This window comes from Cavia porcellus, unplaced genomic scaffold (genome assembly GCF_034190915.1).
Source record: "Cavia porcellus strain 051 isolate PalLab524CR breed Dunkin Hartley unplaced genomic scaffold, mCavPor4.1 scaffold_23, whole genome shotgun sequence".
Taxonomy (NCBI): Eukaryota; Metazoa; Chordata; class Mammalia; order Rodentia; family Caviidae; genus Cavia; species Cavia porcellus.
In genome coordinates, this window is record NW_026947506.1 from 12,638,604 (window position 1) to 12,655,540 (window position 16,937).

Consider the following 16,937-nt stretch of genomic DNA (forward strand, 5'->3'; position numbering starts at 1 on the left):
TAAGCAAGGGGAGATATACCCTGCCAACACAGGAAAAAAACTACGCTGAGAGAAACCAACTGGAAATGCAATCCTGGTGCTATAACTGGAACAGATAAAATCACAGCAGGGAAGCTTGAACCCACACCTCTGGAAATCACGATTTGAATTTCCTGCCTCCACTGCTGCTGCATCCCACAGCAGGCAGAGAGATGCACGAAAGCTCTGATAGTGGGAATCAGTGAATGGAGTTGAGAGCAGGACTAGTGGGAGCCCTGCATTGACCTGTGGTGAGTGAAAGGAGTGGGGACCCTTCCATAGACTAGGAGGCTTCAAAAGAGTACATTCCAGGACTTGGCAGGCTAGCCAGAACTGGACATTGCAGTGACTTTAGTCACATATTCCCCTCTCAAGCGGGATTGGTGCAGAGTGTTTGGCCTAGATGACGCCACTGATTAAGACCCTGTAGGCTAACTCAAACCAGGTACCAGTGCCTGGCGGTGCACCCTATCAGTCAAGCCTTCACTAGGTTGTCCTGGAGGGGCAGGCCCAGAGAAGTTTGCCCAGGTCTGTGTTTCCCTAGTACACTGCAGTGGGTGGGAACACCTAGCCAGCAGATTCAAACTGTAATCCACAAAGAAAAAAATTGGGCCTCCTATATATACACTTGTATGGAAGGAACAAAAAGTATGGGAAGAGGGAGCAAGAAGAAAGGGGTTTCAGTCCCCAATCCTGAGAACACTGATCCAAGAAAGGTAAATTCAAAAGAGAATGAGGAGAAAAAACATGCAATATCAGACATGGCACCAATAGACATTAAGTGATATCTCTGGAGCCTCATAGACGAGTTCAAAAGTGAAATATTTAATGAAATAAAGCAACACATAAGTAGAATACTTAAGGGAAATGCTAACCACCACCCAAGAAAAAACAGACAGTAGAATGGAAAAACAGAAAAAAAGGGGAGAATTGCTTGATGGAGAAAGTAGAGAAAACATGGGATACATGAAGAAAATTCACAGAGATTACAAGGAAACTAAAAACTATTGAAAGCTGGCATAACAGCTTGAGAAAACTAAGGATAGGTTATCTGAACTTGAGGGCAGATTTGTAATGCAGGAGCATGAAATGAAATACTTCTTAAAAATAACAAGAAAACAAACAGCAATAATACAAAGGCTAGAAGATGATAAGAGGATCTATAACTTTAGAATTAAGAACATAATAGAAATAGAGACACAAACAAATGAACTACCAAAGCTATTCACAGAAATAATCCAGGAGAATTTCCCTAATTTAGCAAAAGGTAAAGATACTCAGATGTATGAGGCATACAGGACCCCAGCCATCTACAACCCAAACAGAGCTATACCCAGGCATATAATAATCAAAATTACAGAAATCCAATATGAGAACAGAATCTTAAAAGCCATCAGAGACAAGAAACAGCTCACTTACAAAGGAACGCCCATCAGAATTACAGCAGACTTCTCGGTACAAACCATCAAATCATGAAGAGTGTGGGGGGAAATAATTTAAGCTTTGAAAGATAATAACCTCCAGACAAGACTGATATAACCTGCACAACTGTCCCTAGAAATTGATGGAAAAACAAGGTGCTTTTAGGATAAAGAGGAACTAGGGGAATTTGCAACCACCAATTCAACTCTACAGAGGATACTGCAGGATATTCTAAAAAAAGAAAAATACCAAGATTCCAGAAACAGAGGCCACAATGAATGGAGCAGAATGTGAAATGAAGAAGACAAACTGACAACTAATGACATAAAAAGAGCTCCACAGAAACGAGGCAGAAAATGTTGGATGCTTGGAACAGCTATTTTGGAGAAAACAAGACATCATAATAGCTAGTGCTGATTTAATGTCATCTTGTTTTGAAGTCCCATCAAGCTTTTGTTCTTCTGTCTCCATCAGTCTTAATATGTTGTATCTTATTGGGTTTTATTATATGTGATAATATAAACAAAAACTTCTATAGACAAGGAGATTATACACAAACCATAGTTCATTATCTGTTAGTTGATTCTAAATACCCTGTAATACTGTCATTCTCTTGAATGGTTATACATTGTGCTGATATATTTGATGCTACAGTATACGAAGTTATACTCAAAGATCTCAAGGAAATAGACAATATGGTAACTACCTTTATGTTGGGATATCTTGTGGTGAAACACTATTTTGCTTAAATGGTTATGTTTTGACCTGTGCTGTTTTGTTGTTATGCCCTCTTTTATCTCAATCTCCTTTTTTTATTATTTACTTTTTTATTTTTATCTTTTTAATTAAGGGAAAGATAAATAAAAAATAGCAGGATATATTATAGTAATCCACTTTGATTTCCTATTAATTTTATTTGAAACCCTGTATTGCTCTCACCATCTTGTTTTGACTGATTTTCCTCTATTCTGTTTTGCTTGATAGTACCAAGTTATATCTAAAAGTATAGGCAACAACTGTGAAGACTTCATAAGACAGGACTTCATAAGAAGATAATAGTTAACCAGAATAAGACTCATTATGATGCTCATTCTGGTTAACTATTATCTTCTTATGAAGTCCTGTAATGTCTCCAATGTTTTGGTTTTATTGCTTTTGTTCTTTACTCTTTTGTTCAATTTTATTATAACTGATGATATAGGCAATTCTTTTTAAGATAGCAAGAGGCAGTATGGTAACCATTGTTGATCACCTTGTATTTTGTTTTTACATTATGCATTATGTCCATCCTTTTGATTTGACTGACTCTGTTTTGTTATGTCACATTTGATTTTACTCTGTTCAAAAAAAAGTAATAAGCACTGTGGGAGCAATAAAAACCAAAATGTGTAATTGTCATTCTACAAAAGAGAGAAAAAAAATGCTCTAAAGGATATAACAGCATGTATATTTAAATGTATAAGATACATTAACATATTACTGAGTTTTGTTGGATCATTGAACAGAACTGTTTGCAGTCTCACTGTTTGAAAGTCCACTTTATATGCTTTAATTTTGTAACTTGAACAACTATTTCTAAGATGACAATATGTAATCTATTAACTAGTGATTTTCTACTGTTTATTTTTTCTGAAATTCTGTGTATATTGTACTCTTTTTCTGTTTTATTCTTTATCACTTTAAATAAAATTTTTTAAAAATGTAAAAAAAAAAAAAAGAAAGAAAGTCTATGCCAGCAGGATGAAAGAGCTGTGCTAGTGGGATGAGGGTTCTATGCTGTAGCTGAGAAGTCACACAACAAAGAAAAGGGATATCCTGAAAGGCAACATCGCTGTCCTCAGCGACATGGAGGCCACAAGCTCCTTCGATGACAAGCACAGTTGGATACATGCCAGGAAGCAGCATGACAAGCTCATCCTGGAGACCAAGCAGCACCTGTCTTTGCCTCCAGAGCCAGGAAGCAATGCTCGATGTGAGGACCAAGGCTTCTCAAGGAGAACCAACAGCTCAGACAACAACTCGTAGGAGAACCCACAATGCCTCCTTAGCACCTCAACCCTCATCCCTTCTTCACGACCTATTTATCCTGGCAACTTTCCTCAGGTGGAGCATCTTCACTCAATGCCATGCTGATGTAATCCAGCTGGTGCTAAATTGATCACCAGTTCTTAATCCAAAACAATGTCTATGTACTTAATGTTTGTCTTTAAAACTTAATTTTTATATTTTTTGGTGAATTGTAATGTTTTTATTTAAAGAGAAAAAAACAGAAAAAAGAGTAGAAATAACACAGAATTTCAGAAAAATAAACAATAAGAAATCACTAGTTGATAAGTTACATATTGTCATCTTAGAAATGTTTGTTGAAGTTACAAAATTAAAGCATACAAAGTGACATTCAAATAATAACACTGCAAACAGTTCTGTTCAGTGATCTCACAAAAACTTAGTAATATGCTTATGTGCCCTACACACTTGTTTTTTATCTTAAAGAGGGTAAGATTAAACATGACAGAACAGAACAGTTCATAAGAAAACAAGCAAGTCCACTGGAGCAAAGCAAGTCCACTGGAGATGTTCACTGTCTATCTTTCTATCTCTGATTTTCTTCCAAATAGCTGTTCCCATCTTCACATGCATTGAATATATACTGAACATTATAGAAGTAATAAATAATTACAGTATGGTGAAGGCTTTTTTGGTGTTCAAGACCTGATTTGGGGAAAGTTGATAATGACTAAAATAATGTCTCTCATTTTCTTCATAGTAGCTGTCTTTATCTTTATGTGTGCTGAAATTGAACATAATAAACTAGACTAATATCACTCTGAAGAGTGAATAATAGTATCCTGAGAAAGAGAAAGGTGAGGAATTGCCTAAACAAAGGAGACAGAGGACATTGTTAAAAGTATATCAGGATTTAAAAGCTACAATAGTCTTATTGCTCTGTGTACTTTGACTATATTTTGTTCTGGTCTGTCTACTCAGATTAGATTTGATGGCACAGACATATAACCCAATAATAGCAGGTTGTACCATGTTAACTATCCTTAATTTCCTATTAACTTAAACTGAAACCCTGTATTACTTATATTGTCTTACTATGACTGATCTTATTTGGAGCTGGTTTGTTTGAATGCTATTTTGCCTTGCTGATTTTATTAACATTTGCTATGCTTGCTAGTATCAGGTCTAAGAGCAAAGGCAACTACTCTGAAGATGACAAGATGTAAAAGATGTCCATTCCAGTTTTGATTATTAATTGTTTTCAAGTCCTACAATGTCTTCAATGTTGTACTTTCATAAAAATAGCGATGTATTGCTATGCTTAACGATGTAATGCCTGATGATGTGGAAAATTCTAGTGAAAATAACAAGAGAAAGCATAGTAACTACTGCAGGTCACATAATAGTGTGGTCTTATGTGTCTTTTTCATATCATGTTTTTCTAGGAATTTGTTTTGTTGTCTTGTTTTGATCTGTTTTTCCCAATAATAAAAATGGATAGATATATGTAGATTCACACATGGGAAGAACTGCTAAACTATTTATGGGAATAAGTTATATACTACATGCTGCTATGTTTTCCATGCTGTGATGAGATACCTGATGATTTCCTAACATCACTTCATATCATACCATGTACATTATGTTGCCTGATTTTCTTTCTCACTAGAGCCAATATTTGGCATTTAAGTAAACCCTTGTTTTCCTAATCATCAGAATTTAACTGTTATGTTTACATTACATCTTTACTTTGCTCTTAAGTTTTTCCCACATGCACCAAAAGTAAAGCATACTACTGTTAATTTCTGATTGCCCCATACTGACAGAACCATACCTTGTCTCCAAAAGCATATCAAAAAATATATTAATATCCCCAGAAATTATAAAATTTGGCATGATTTATGAGTAACCTTACTTTGAAATGAATTTTTCTTCAATGTGGAGTTGTTTTGCAAAAAAATGTTGTTATTCGATGTATCATGCAAATGCCTTTATTTTATTCCTTGGTGCTGTGAACACATTATATATTTTGTAATTATTACTGTTTTTTCCTCAGACATGGAAATAATGGCATGAAGGGAAACCTAAATTTTGAGCTGTCAGCACAGTAAAAAGTAAATTTGCTAAATTAAGGTTCAGATTGTGTTCTGTTTTACTGAATTGTGAATTTATACAGTGGCATATCTCTTTATTTATAAGGACCAGTGCCTGATGGTTGTGGTGTGTGCTGATTATCTTGAAACACATACACTGGACTATGAATCACAGTTGGTTTCCTGTGGCCTGTGATTTTCACTTCCATTTTAACATTCCTGTAATTTGTAAAGTGTTTAATGCAGTGTGGATGAATGCAAAATCTACTTAGGTTCCAATGGAATTGTGTTGTTAAAAACTGTGGTGTCATGAAAACACAAGTGAACAATGCATAGTACCCCTAATCCAGTGAAGATAGCTTGCCCAAGTCTCAATTACCCTTGGAAAAATAAATTACTCACCTGTTGTATAATCATCACTAAAACTATATCTATTTTTTACCTGAAGTACCTGATATACTTCACAAAGTACATTGTCAACCTCTACGCACTACATTATGTGGCCAGATTCCGTGCAGCACATTTCTGCTTACTATCAATGGGAAAATTTGGAGTTTGTTTATAGCTCATATTAGAATACTGAATCTATAAGACATGTATCTTGAGTGCATGGACTTTCTCATTTTACCATGAAAGTAAATTTTTCTGGTTGATGCATGCTTGTAATCCTAGCACCTCAGGGGGCTTAAATTAGTGGAAGAGGAAGTTGAGCCCAACCTACACAATTAGTGTGACCCTGTCTCACAATATATCTTCAAGTTCTGCAGATATAGACTAATGCTTTAGTTCTCTTCCCTTTCCCCCCAGCGTCAACATTTTTTAATACTCACAATTACACATCAGTAGTTGTCCTTTTGTCACTTGGACACCTAGCAGTTATCCCCAAGCATCGTTTGGGAAGCACATTTGTTTATGCAATGACCATCCTGAGCATTATTGGAGCAGTTCTCAATTTAACCCATTCATTCTTGTATTGAATACAGTGGAATTGTCACTTTTATATTCCTTGTTATTTTATAAAAATTAACAAAAAGTATGCAATTTTTGATCATGTTGTATTTAAATAATTGCATGCCTAAGGAGTTACCTATAAAGATCATGCTAAAGGTGATTCCTTTAGACCCAGCATCAGTAGAGGATGAGATGGGATGATCACGGCTTTGAAGCTGACTTCGGGAGGCAACTGCTAAATGATTTAGCAGAGTGTGAAGCAGTTGTTTTTATCCCTGCATTTGAAGTTTAGGTAAACAAGTAAGTTGAGGTCAAGAATACAAATGTACAGTAGGACAAAAGAATCACCAATACAAATTGTGGTTTTTCTTTCACTCATGAAATGTACTTTTTTGGTAATTTGTGCAGCATTTTCAAATATGCCTCTAGTAGAGCAAAACATAGTGAAATATGAAAGTGTCGGTGTCGCTCCCGGCCTGCAGGAAGAACACGCGACAGATTCTGACGGTGTGCAATCTTGCCTTTATTTGTCTCCGCGTGGGCCCCGCGAGGCCTCCGCTCTGCCACCAGCCCTTTCTCGCCGGTGGACTTTCTCTATCTCTCTCGTGCTTCTCTCTCGTGGCGGGAGAGGCATTTACTTTTATAGGGAAAAGTGGCCAATCAGTTCAAAGCGCGCAATGCGGGCTGATTGGCTAACATCAGTTGTTGCTAGGCAGACTATCTTACAGAGCGGGTTGTTTACGTCGCCAGGGCAATCAGGGGGCAGGAAGCAGGCGCCAACTTGGCTCACTTGATGGGAGGGGTAATCTAGCTCGGGCTTTGCTCTTTTCTACAGGCCTCACGTCCGCCAAGTAAGGCGACCGGGCTCGGCCGCGGCTCCCAACATGAAAGTGCCACTTTCCATGTTCTGAATGTAGAGGTATTAAAAAACATTTTTCTTAATGCTATTGCTGCTATTTTGTGTAGAAAATAAGATAGAGTGACAGAACAAGCAAAAAGACTTTGTAAGATATTAATCCTCCTGCATAAACATAGAAGCCACAAAATTCAAACCAAAAAATGAAGAAATAAACTACAGAATGAGAGAAATTTTGCCTGTTACTCCCTGACAGCTAACATGTAAAACCAATAGGAACGTGAAAGGAACACACATTTTTCAGAATATGTACAAATTGCCAAGAAATACCAGAAGAACTAATGAGCATTTTTGCACAATAGAGAAACACAATTATGGACACCATTTCATTGCAGAGAGAACAAATCACCACAAGATCTAAGGTACCTACCTGAGACTACAGGAGAAAAGGGACCATTTAACCTTTTTGGTGGAAATGTAGGTAAGCAGTTCAATTACTTGTGAAGTCAGTTTTTAAAGTATTCAAAAGACTAAAATTAGTAATTCTAATTAATGCAGTGCTTCCTTTAGGGTATCTCTTCCCCAAAGAGTTAAGGACATATTGCAGTGATTCATGCAGATTCCTGTTACTGCAGCAATAGTCATTTTTCTGTGGAGAGCAGCTGCAAGCACTGCACCATCACCACCAAATACCAATGAAGAACAATAAATACTCACCAGTGTACTCCATTTGGTAAATGGAGTGACATTTTATTGTGAAATGGGCTGTAAGTTAGGTTTCCTAGTAGACTACAGATCATTATAAATGTGATAGTCATGCTAATGTCACAAGGCCATCACTAGTACACTACTATGTTCATTAGATTTGATATATTTTTCTTTTGGAGGAAGCATGTTGCTGTTAAGTTCAGGCTGCCTTTGAAATCATTTTATAACCCAGAGTGGTCTCAAACAATTCTTCCTCAGTGTCTCAAATACTGGGCACCACACAAGAGCCACCAGGCCTAGTTTAGATTTGGTGTAGTAACTGCATATTCAGCATATTTTATTTCAACTGTTTTTGCTCTTAAACTATTTCCACCTTTTACCTCCAGCATCTGTAGAAACCTCAGCCTTGTTGAGGTGGTGATGTGCATACCACATCCTCGTGACATTCTCTCCTGGGTTCAGCGCTGTCACTGTACTGCAGTGAAACATAGGTGTACATAACTGTTTCTTTTTCTACTTTCCTTAGAAAAGATTTTTAAAATTTCCTGGGATAATCAGAGGGTCAATAACCCTGTCTATAGTTTCATTCAAATGCCCACATTTATGTAGTATGTAGGACACACAGATGGAAACATATCACATAGTTTCAGTGAGAGGTTTGTCAAAACAGATGTGAAGACTACTTTGTGAAGATTTGTGTTCCTGATTATTTCATTAGAATGAGCCTCAGGTTTTGTCACTGTTGTTTATGTGAAGCAGACCTGATGACCACTATAATATATTAAGTGGTATAAAGTCTGTTTTGGATTTTAAGTATCTAAAGAAGTGCTCTGGTGCTGTGGCCCGCTTAGTAATGGTCAACTTGGATCACCCAGTGAATGAAGTCATCATGGTTTTGGGACAGAACATCCATTGAAGGATTATTTAAAACAGCATTAAAGAACTATAGGGAAAGCAGCTGGGCTGTTGATTTTCATGGAGAAGCTGATAACACTGGTTTTCCAGATATGAACTCAGCCATCATCATCAGAGGAGGAGGTCAGATCCTCATTTTTACTTTGCATGGCTACTGTTCCCTTTAGCAGATCTTTGGCCCTTATCTTGAGCTTCATATTTTGGCTCCAGTACTGATCACTCAGCATGGTGGCACAGATCCTATGACCAAGGGAACAGAGTTTCTAGCCTCCAACACTGAACTTTGAGCCTTCCTAGTGTACAACCTTAACTGAAATTTGCATGAGACATTGTAAGTGCCTCTAGGTCTCCAAGTAAACTTTTGATGGTCCTTGCCATGGGCTCTAATTCTTCAGCTGTAATTGTCCTGGATATTGTCATAGCATTCAATTGCTCAGCTGTATTTTTTGGTCTCTAGTATCTGAAAAGCTCTACATCTCTCTCAATCTGACTTTCTGTGGTGAATATTTTAAAATTATCTTATCAATTATAAGTTCCATATTAAGCCTCTTTCCTTGCAAACCCTGACTATAACAGATGGGAAAGCATAGGATGTGACATTTTTGAGACATGAGAAAGTATTTAGTTACCTAATGTTATATGTCATTTTTCTCTTTAGAGAAACACAGCTATATGAATAATTTGGTTTTGAAGACTGTTGATAGATCCTCCACCACTATCAAGCCATTACCTTGTGTGTTGCACGGGCAAGAAGTAGGTGTGTTAGGAGCCTGGCATGGTGCTCCCAGTCACCTGAAAATCAGCCTTTGCAGCCTATGCTGTCTGACCTCTGTGTACCTAAATTATCACTAAAGGATGCACTCACAGTGGCAGTCATTTTATATTGACAAATAATTTGCAAGTCTCTCAGGTATTTTAGTGATGTTGCTGATACGAAGAAAAATGTAGGATGCACTGTGAGAGTCGACCCCCCTGCTACAACCCCCTCCCCAGAGCGGGGAATGAAAGGGTTAACTCCCTAACTCCCCAGAGCGGGGAATGAAAGGGTTAACTCCCTAACTCCCCAGAGCGGGGAATGAAAGGGTTAACTCCCTAACTCCCCAGAGCGGGGAATAAAAGGGTTAACTCCCTAACTCCCCAGAGCGGGGAATAAAAGAGTTGACTCCCTAACTTCCCAGAGCTATCAAAACAGAGCAGTAAAGAGTGCTTCACTCCCTAAACCTTTTCCCAGGAGATAGTCAGAGCGGGGCCAAAAGGAATGTCTCTGCTAGTCATTAGCCACTAGATGTTCTGTTCTTTGTAAAGATAGAGATAAGCAAAAGAATGTACTGTATAAACAGGACCAGGGAGCACCTGGCACTCTAAGGTCAACCCAAGACCCTCGGTCTCCATGGTTACTCAGCCCCAGACCCTCAAATCAGCATTAGCCAGGTCCTGCGCCGCTCAAAATTAACCAATGCGATTTGCTTCTGTAAACTTGCTTGCCTCCTGCGTGTACCTTTAAAAACCCTACACAAATTCCCCTCGGGGCCCCTCCACACACGTTTGCCTGAGGGACCCCATGCGCATGGAAATAAACTTTCTTTTCCTCACCAAGAGCTGAGTCCTTGGGGTCTCTTTCCCTGCGGCGTTGGCCCTAACATCTTGGAGGCTCCAGCGAGATTAGCACGTCTCACGGGAGGTGACCCCAACGGCTCTACGGGTGAGTACGACTGGTCGCTTTTCATACCACCGGTGTTTACGCCCCGAGCCATACGGCTCCGATCTAGGGGCAATTTTTGTTATCTGTTTCATACTCTGTTCCCTGGTGACTGGGGGACGCCCCACACGGTTTCCGTGGTTCACCGTCTGCGATAGGGTCTCCCTATCGATCTGGGGGATTTCGATTCCCAATCTGTGGTCCGTCTGGGCCAATCTGGAGACACCCTTTGAGGTGACTCATCTGGGGGATTTCGATTCCCAGTCTGTGGTCCGCCCGGGCCAATCTGGAGACACCCTGTAAGGTGTCTCATTTGGAGTGAAACTGATGCGTATGCATGTGAATGAAGTGGCCGGCCTGATTGTTTTGTGTGTCGTGGGTGCTGTGTTAGGTTATTTGTTGTACCGCGCTTGCGTTAACCGCCCTGTGACAATAGAACGTCATGGGACAGTCGACCTCATCCCCATTGTCCCTCACCCTCGACCATTGGTCGGAGGTGCGGAAGAGGGCTCACGATCTCTCCTTGCAGGTCAAGAAGAGTAAGTGGCAGGATTTCTGCTCGACTGAGTGGCCTGCTTTCTCTGTGGGGTGGCCACCAGAGGGGACTTTTCATCTGCCCCTCATTCTAGCAGTTAAGGACGTCATCTTCCGCCCCGGACGAAGGGGGCACCCTGATCAAGTCGCTTACATCCTGGTATGGCAGGACCTCAGGGAGGAACCCCCATTATGGGTAAAATCCTTTCTTCCCCCTTCTGACTCATCTGTACCAAAGCTTTTAGCTCTGAAAGGACCTCCCACTTCGGCTCCGGTCCTGCCCGAGTCTCAGCCTGATCTACCCTTACTCGACTATGACCAGCCTCCTCCTTCTCAGCCGACTCAACCTCCCCCGTACCCACTCTCTCCTCCAGCCTCCTCGTCCGAATCGAGTGCTGCTTCTCCGTCAGCCCCCTCTTCACCTGAGCTAAATTCCTCTTCTCCTCCGGTACCCACGTCCCCTCTATATCCCCCACTCCCTGTGATGGCTTGCCCCGAGCCCACACCTCCGGGGCCCACGGGCCCAGCCCAGAACACTCGGAGCAAGCTACGGCCTGAGGATCCAGTCGTTGCCCTCCCTCTCCGTCCCTATGGGCCCATGATAGACGATGGGACAGATGGAGGGCAGATGCCCGCTTTACAGTACTGGCCTTTTTCTACCTCAGATCTCTATAACTGGAAAAACAATAACCCTCCTTTTTCTGATGATCCTTCTAAGCTAACAGGTCTAATGGATTCTGTTATGTTCTCCCACCAACCCACATGGGACGACTGTCAACAGCTCCTAGGGGTCCTGTTCACCACCGAGGAAAGAGACCGCATCCTCCTGGAAGCCCGGAAAGCTGTTCCCGGAGAGGATGGCAGACCCACCCAGAGACCAGACCGGATCGATGACTTCTTCCCCTTAAAGCGCCCCAACTGGGACCCCAACTCACCTGCTGGTAGGCAGCATCTTTCTATCTATCGCCAGACTCTAATGGCAGGTCTCCGGGCGGCCGCAAGGCGCCCCACTAATCTGGCCAAGGTAAGAGAAGTTACCCAAGGACCTACTGAGACTCCCTCAGTTTTTCTAGAATGCCTGATGGAAGCTTACTGGCGATATACGCCTTTTAACCCTGAGGAGGAAGGCCGAAAAGGCTCGATAGCTATGGCCTTTATAGGACAATCGGCCCCTGATATAAGACGTAAGCTCCAAAGGCTAGATGGTCTCCAAGACCTGACTCTGAGGGATCTTGTTAAGGAAGCTGAAAAGGTCTACTATAAGCGGGAGACAGAGGAAGAGAAAGAGTTAGCTAGGGACAAAAGACGAAACAAGGAATTAACTAAGATGTTGGCCACAGTTATTCAGGGAAAACCTGAGCCAGAAAAGGGAAAGCCCACTCGCCCTCCATTAGACCCTGATCAATGTGCATATTGTAAGGAAAAAGGACACCTGATCAAAGACTGTGAAAAGTTAAAAAAGAAACGGGCCAAAGAAGAACGAGAAAGACAGTCCTCACAGCGATCCCGAGCCCCCATGCTCGCCCTAGATGAAGAAGACTAGAGACTTCGGGGCTCGGATCCCCTCCCCGAGCTCAGGGTAATGTTTAAAGTGGAGGGGACTCCCGTGGAATTCGAGGTCGATACGGGAGCTGTTTATTCGGCCTTACAAGCCCCCTTAGGGGCCCTTTCAACTAAGAAATCATTAGTTCAAGGGGCTAACGGGAGCAAATATCGCTCGTGGACCACTGAGCGCACAGTTGACTTAGGCAAGGGAAAAGTAAAACACTCCTTTCTGGTTATTCCCGAATGTCCTGCTCCCCTCCTGGGACGGGACTTATTAACCAAACTGGGGGCAAAGATTTCCTTTGAGCCCCAAGGACCTCAAGTAACATTCCGTAACCCAAAGGTTGGGCAACCTATGGTTACGGTGTTATCTCTAAAACTGGAAGATGAATATAGGCTCTACGACCACCAGGATCCCCAGCCTATCGCCCCAGCCTGGCTAACTGATTTTAAAGAATCCTGGGCCGAGACGGCTGGACTTGGGCTGGCAAGCCAGCAACCGCCTGTAGTGGTTACTTTAAAAACCACTGCCTCCCCTATTCGGGTCAAGCAATATCCCATTAATAGAGAAGCTCACCTAGGGATTAAGGTGCACATACAGAGACTTTTAGACCAAGGGGTATTAACTCCTTGTCGGTCTGCATGGAATACTCCGTTACTCCCGGTCAAAAAGCCCGGGACGAATGACTACAGACCGGTACAGGACCTAAGGGAGGTCAATAGCAGGGTAGAAGACATTCACCCCACCGTACCCAATCCCTATAATCTCCTCAGCGGGTTAAATCCGTCAAGGACTTGGTATACTGTTCTGGATTTAAAGGATGCCTTTTTCTGTTTGCCTTTACACAAAGATAGCCAGCCCTTATTTGCATTTGAATGGACGGACCCTGAGACTGGGTCCGCCGGACAACTAACCTGGACGCGCCTCCCACAGGGCTTCAAAAACAGCCCAACCATCTTTGATGAAGCCCTACATAAGGATTTAGCCCCCTTTCGGGCTCAACACCCAAGCCTCACCCTTCTTCAATATGTAGATGACTTGCTGCTGGCTGCGGACTCTGAGGGTGACTGCACAAGCGGAACTCAGGACCTTTTACGTGAGTTGGCTATCCTGGGGTATAGGGCATCAGCAAAAAAGGCTCAAATTTGTAAGCGAGAGGTAATTTTTCTGGGCTACTCCTTAAAAGGGGGACAAAGGTGGCTCACTGAGGCCAGAAAACAGACTGTGGTCCAGATTCCCCCTCCAAAGAGTCAAAAACAATTACGAGAGTTCCTGGGCACTGCGGGGTTCTGCCGGTTATGGATCCCCGGATTCGCAACTTTGGCAGCTCCCCTATATCCGTTACTGAAGGGGGGATCTCCCTTTATCTGGAAAAAAGATCACCAGCAGGCCTTTGATGCCATCAAGCGGGCTCTCCTGTCCGCTCCGGCCCTGGCTCTTCCTAATGTGGATAAGCCCTTTACTCTCTTCATGGAAGAAAAAAAAGGAATAGCGAGAGGAGTGCTGACCCAGACCTTTGGGCCATGGAGGCGTCCGGTGGCTTACCTCTCAAAAAGACTGGACACTGTGGCAAGCGGGTGGCCACCCTGCCTAAAGGCCATCGCAGCAGCTGCCTTGCTCATTAAAGACGCTGACAAATTGACTTTGGGACAGAAAATAACAATCATTGCCCCGCACACGCTAGAAAGCATCATCCGCCAGCCTCCAGACAGGTGGCTCTCAAATGCCAGAGTTACTCATTATCAGAGCCTCTTGCTCAACAAGGACAAGATAACTTTTGGACCCCCGGTGACTCTCAACCCGGCGACCCTGCTGCCGGAAGAAGCTTCGGAACCCGTCCTCCATACCTGCCAGGACGTCTTGGCGGAAGAGGCCGGAATACGACCGGACTTATTGGATTGCCCCCTACCCAATGCAGAGGTGACCTACTTCACTGACGGGAGTAGCTTTTTGATTCAAGGTAAGCGGTATGCGGGGGCGGCTGTGACTGATTATTCCAATGTTATATGGACAGCCAGACTAGAGGACGGGTCCTCGGCCCAAAAGGCCGAACTGATTGCTTTGACTAAGGCTCTAGAGCTCGCTAAAGGAAAGCGAGCGAACATTTACACGGATAGCCGATATGCTTTTGCAACGGCCCACATCCACGGGGCCATATACCGCCAGCGGGGGCTTCTGACCTCCGCAGGAAAAGAAATAAAACACAAACAGGAAATCCTCCAGTTGCTCGCTGCAGTTATGTTGCCCCAGAAGGTGGCGATAATACACTGTAACAGCCACCAGAAAGGGACTGATCCCGTCACAAGGGGAAACAACCTGGCCGATCAGGCAGCAAAATCTGCAGCCATGGGAGACTCACAGATGTTGGTGACTGATGTCAAAGATTCTCCTCAAAAGGAGAAAGCTCAGATTAACCAAACCCCTAAAACACCTGATTTGACTGCTTACATACAACAGGCCCACCGGCTCACTCATTTGGGAGCTAAAAAGCTAAGCCTACTGGCCCAACGCCAAGACTTCCCAGGGGCATCCCCCACTGCCATACGTCAGGTCGCCAATCGGGTGGTGGCTAATTGTGAGGCATGTCAATTGACCAATGCCTACCCTGCCAAGCTGGCCCCCGGCAAAAGGCTACGCGGCACCAGACCTGGACAATACTGGGAAGTGGACTTTACAGAAGTTAAGCCTGCCCGATGCGGACTAAAATATCTGCTAGTTTTTGTAGACACCTTTTCTGGATGGACTGAGGCTTTTCCTACCAAAAAGGAAACCGCTGCCGTGGTAACAAAAAAATTGATGGAAGAAATATTTCCCCGGTTCGGATTGCCAAAGGTAATAGGGTCTGATAATGGACCGGCGTTTGTGGCTAAGGTAAGTCAGGGACTGGCCAACATATTGGGGATTGATTGGAAATTACATTGTGCTTATAGACCCCAAAGTTCAGGACAGGTAGAGAGAATGAATAGAACTATTAAAGAGACCCTCACTAAATTGGCTCATGAGACTGGCTTAAAAGATTGGACGATGCTCCTGCCGTATGCCCTTTTTCGCGCGCGAAACACCCCGTCCACCAAACCCCCTAACCTTACTCCCTTCGAAGTCCTTTTTGGCACTCTACCCCCCATTCGAGATCTCACTCCCTTAACTGAGCATGCTGCCTTGTTGCCAACCTCCCTGTCTGACAGGCTCATCGCCCTTGACAACCTGCAGAGGGACGTGTGGACGCAGCTAGCCTCGGCCTATGCTCCCAGTGAGTTCCCCGCGCCACATCCGTACCAGGTGGGAGACTTTGTGTTCGTCCGGCGCCACCAACAAGAGACTCTACAGCCTCGCTGGAAAGGACCGTATCAGGTCCTATTGACTACTCCTACAGCGGTAAAGGTTGACGGAGTCGCCTCTTGGATCCACGCGTCACACCTAAAGCCTGCCTCGGCACCAGTGGACGGCTCCTGGGAACTCAAACGGTCTGATAACCCCCTAAAGCTAAAGTTGCGCCGAAGGACCCCCTGAGATTATTCAGAGTACTACCCTTATGTGTCCCTCTGAGATGACCCGTATGGGACCCCAGACTTTAACCCTCCGGGCTCTAATGGGATTACTTATATTAATAATCCCCACTGTAGCTAGCCCCCATCGCCCCTGGAAATGGTCGTTAATACGATGGGGGGACTCACGTGTGGGTAGCACCTGGGAAGGATCAGGAAGTCCATGGTTTGCGCCCACACCCTGTTGGTTCTTTCCAGGGCTCCAATGTCCCAAACAAAGTCATTTTTATCTTTGTCCCGCACCAACCGGGAGTAGATCATATTGTAATTCCCCAGGAGAATATTTTTGTGCTTATTGGGGCTGTGAAACCGCTGCAACAGGGTGGCAACCCGCCTTCCCCGATAAACACCTTAAAATGACATGGGGGCCGCCGAGATGCAGCCTAGATAACTACCCACCGGCTGGTCAGAGATCCTGTCAGGTTCTAAATATCACTGTCACCACTCCTGAGGACCCAGGTTGGCTGACAGGACGCACCTGGGGACTTCGAGTCTATGAGCCAGGTAAAGACAGGGGAAGCCTTATTCTTATAAAAAAGGTTCCCCTGCAGGCCCCATTTGTGCCCATAGGCCCAAACTTTACTCTAAAGCCAAAATATAATCAGCCTACTATAGATCCTGTTACTACTGTTCAAACAACCAT

The 16,937-nt window shown here is 43.3% G+C and overlaps 1 protein-coding gene across 1 annotated transcript; it reads left to right on the forward strand.

Annotated features, from left to right (window-relative positions):
• Positions 1-10,771: 10,771 nt before the first annotated feature.
• Positions 10,772-16,661, forward strand: LOC134472435 (uncharacterized). Its single transcript, XM_063233801.1, is given in 3 exon segments — positions 10,772-11,617; positions 11,702-12,655; positions 12,692-16,661. Coding segments are annotated over 3 exon segments (5,028 nt in total). The 5' UTR covers positions 10,772-11,111; the 3' UTR covers positions 16,260-16,661.
• The last annotated feature ends 276 nt before the right edge of the window (positions 16,662-16,937 follow it).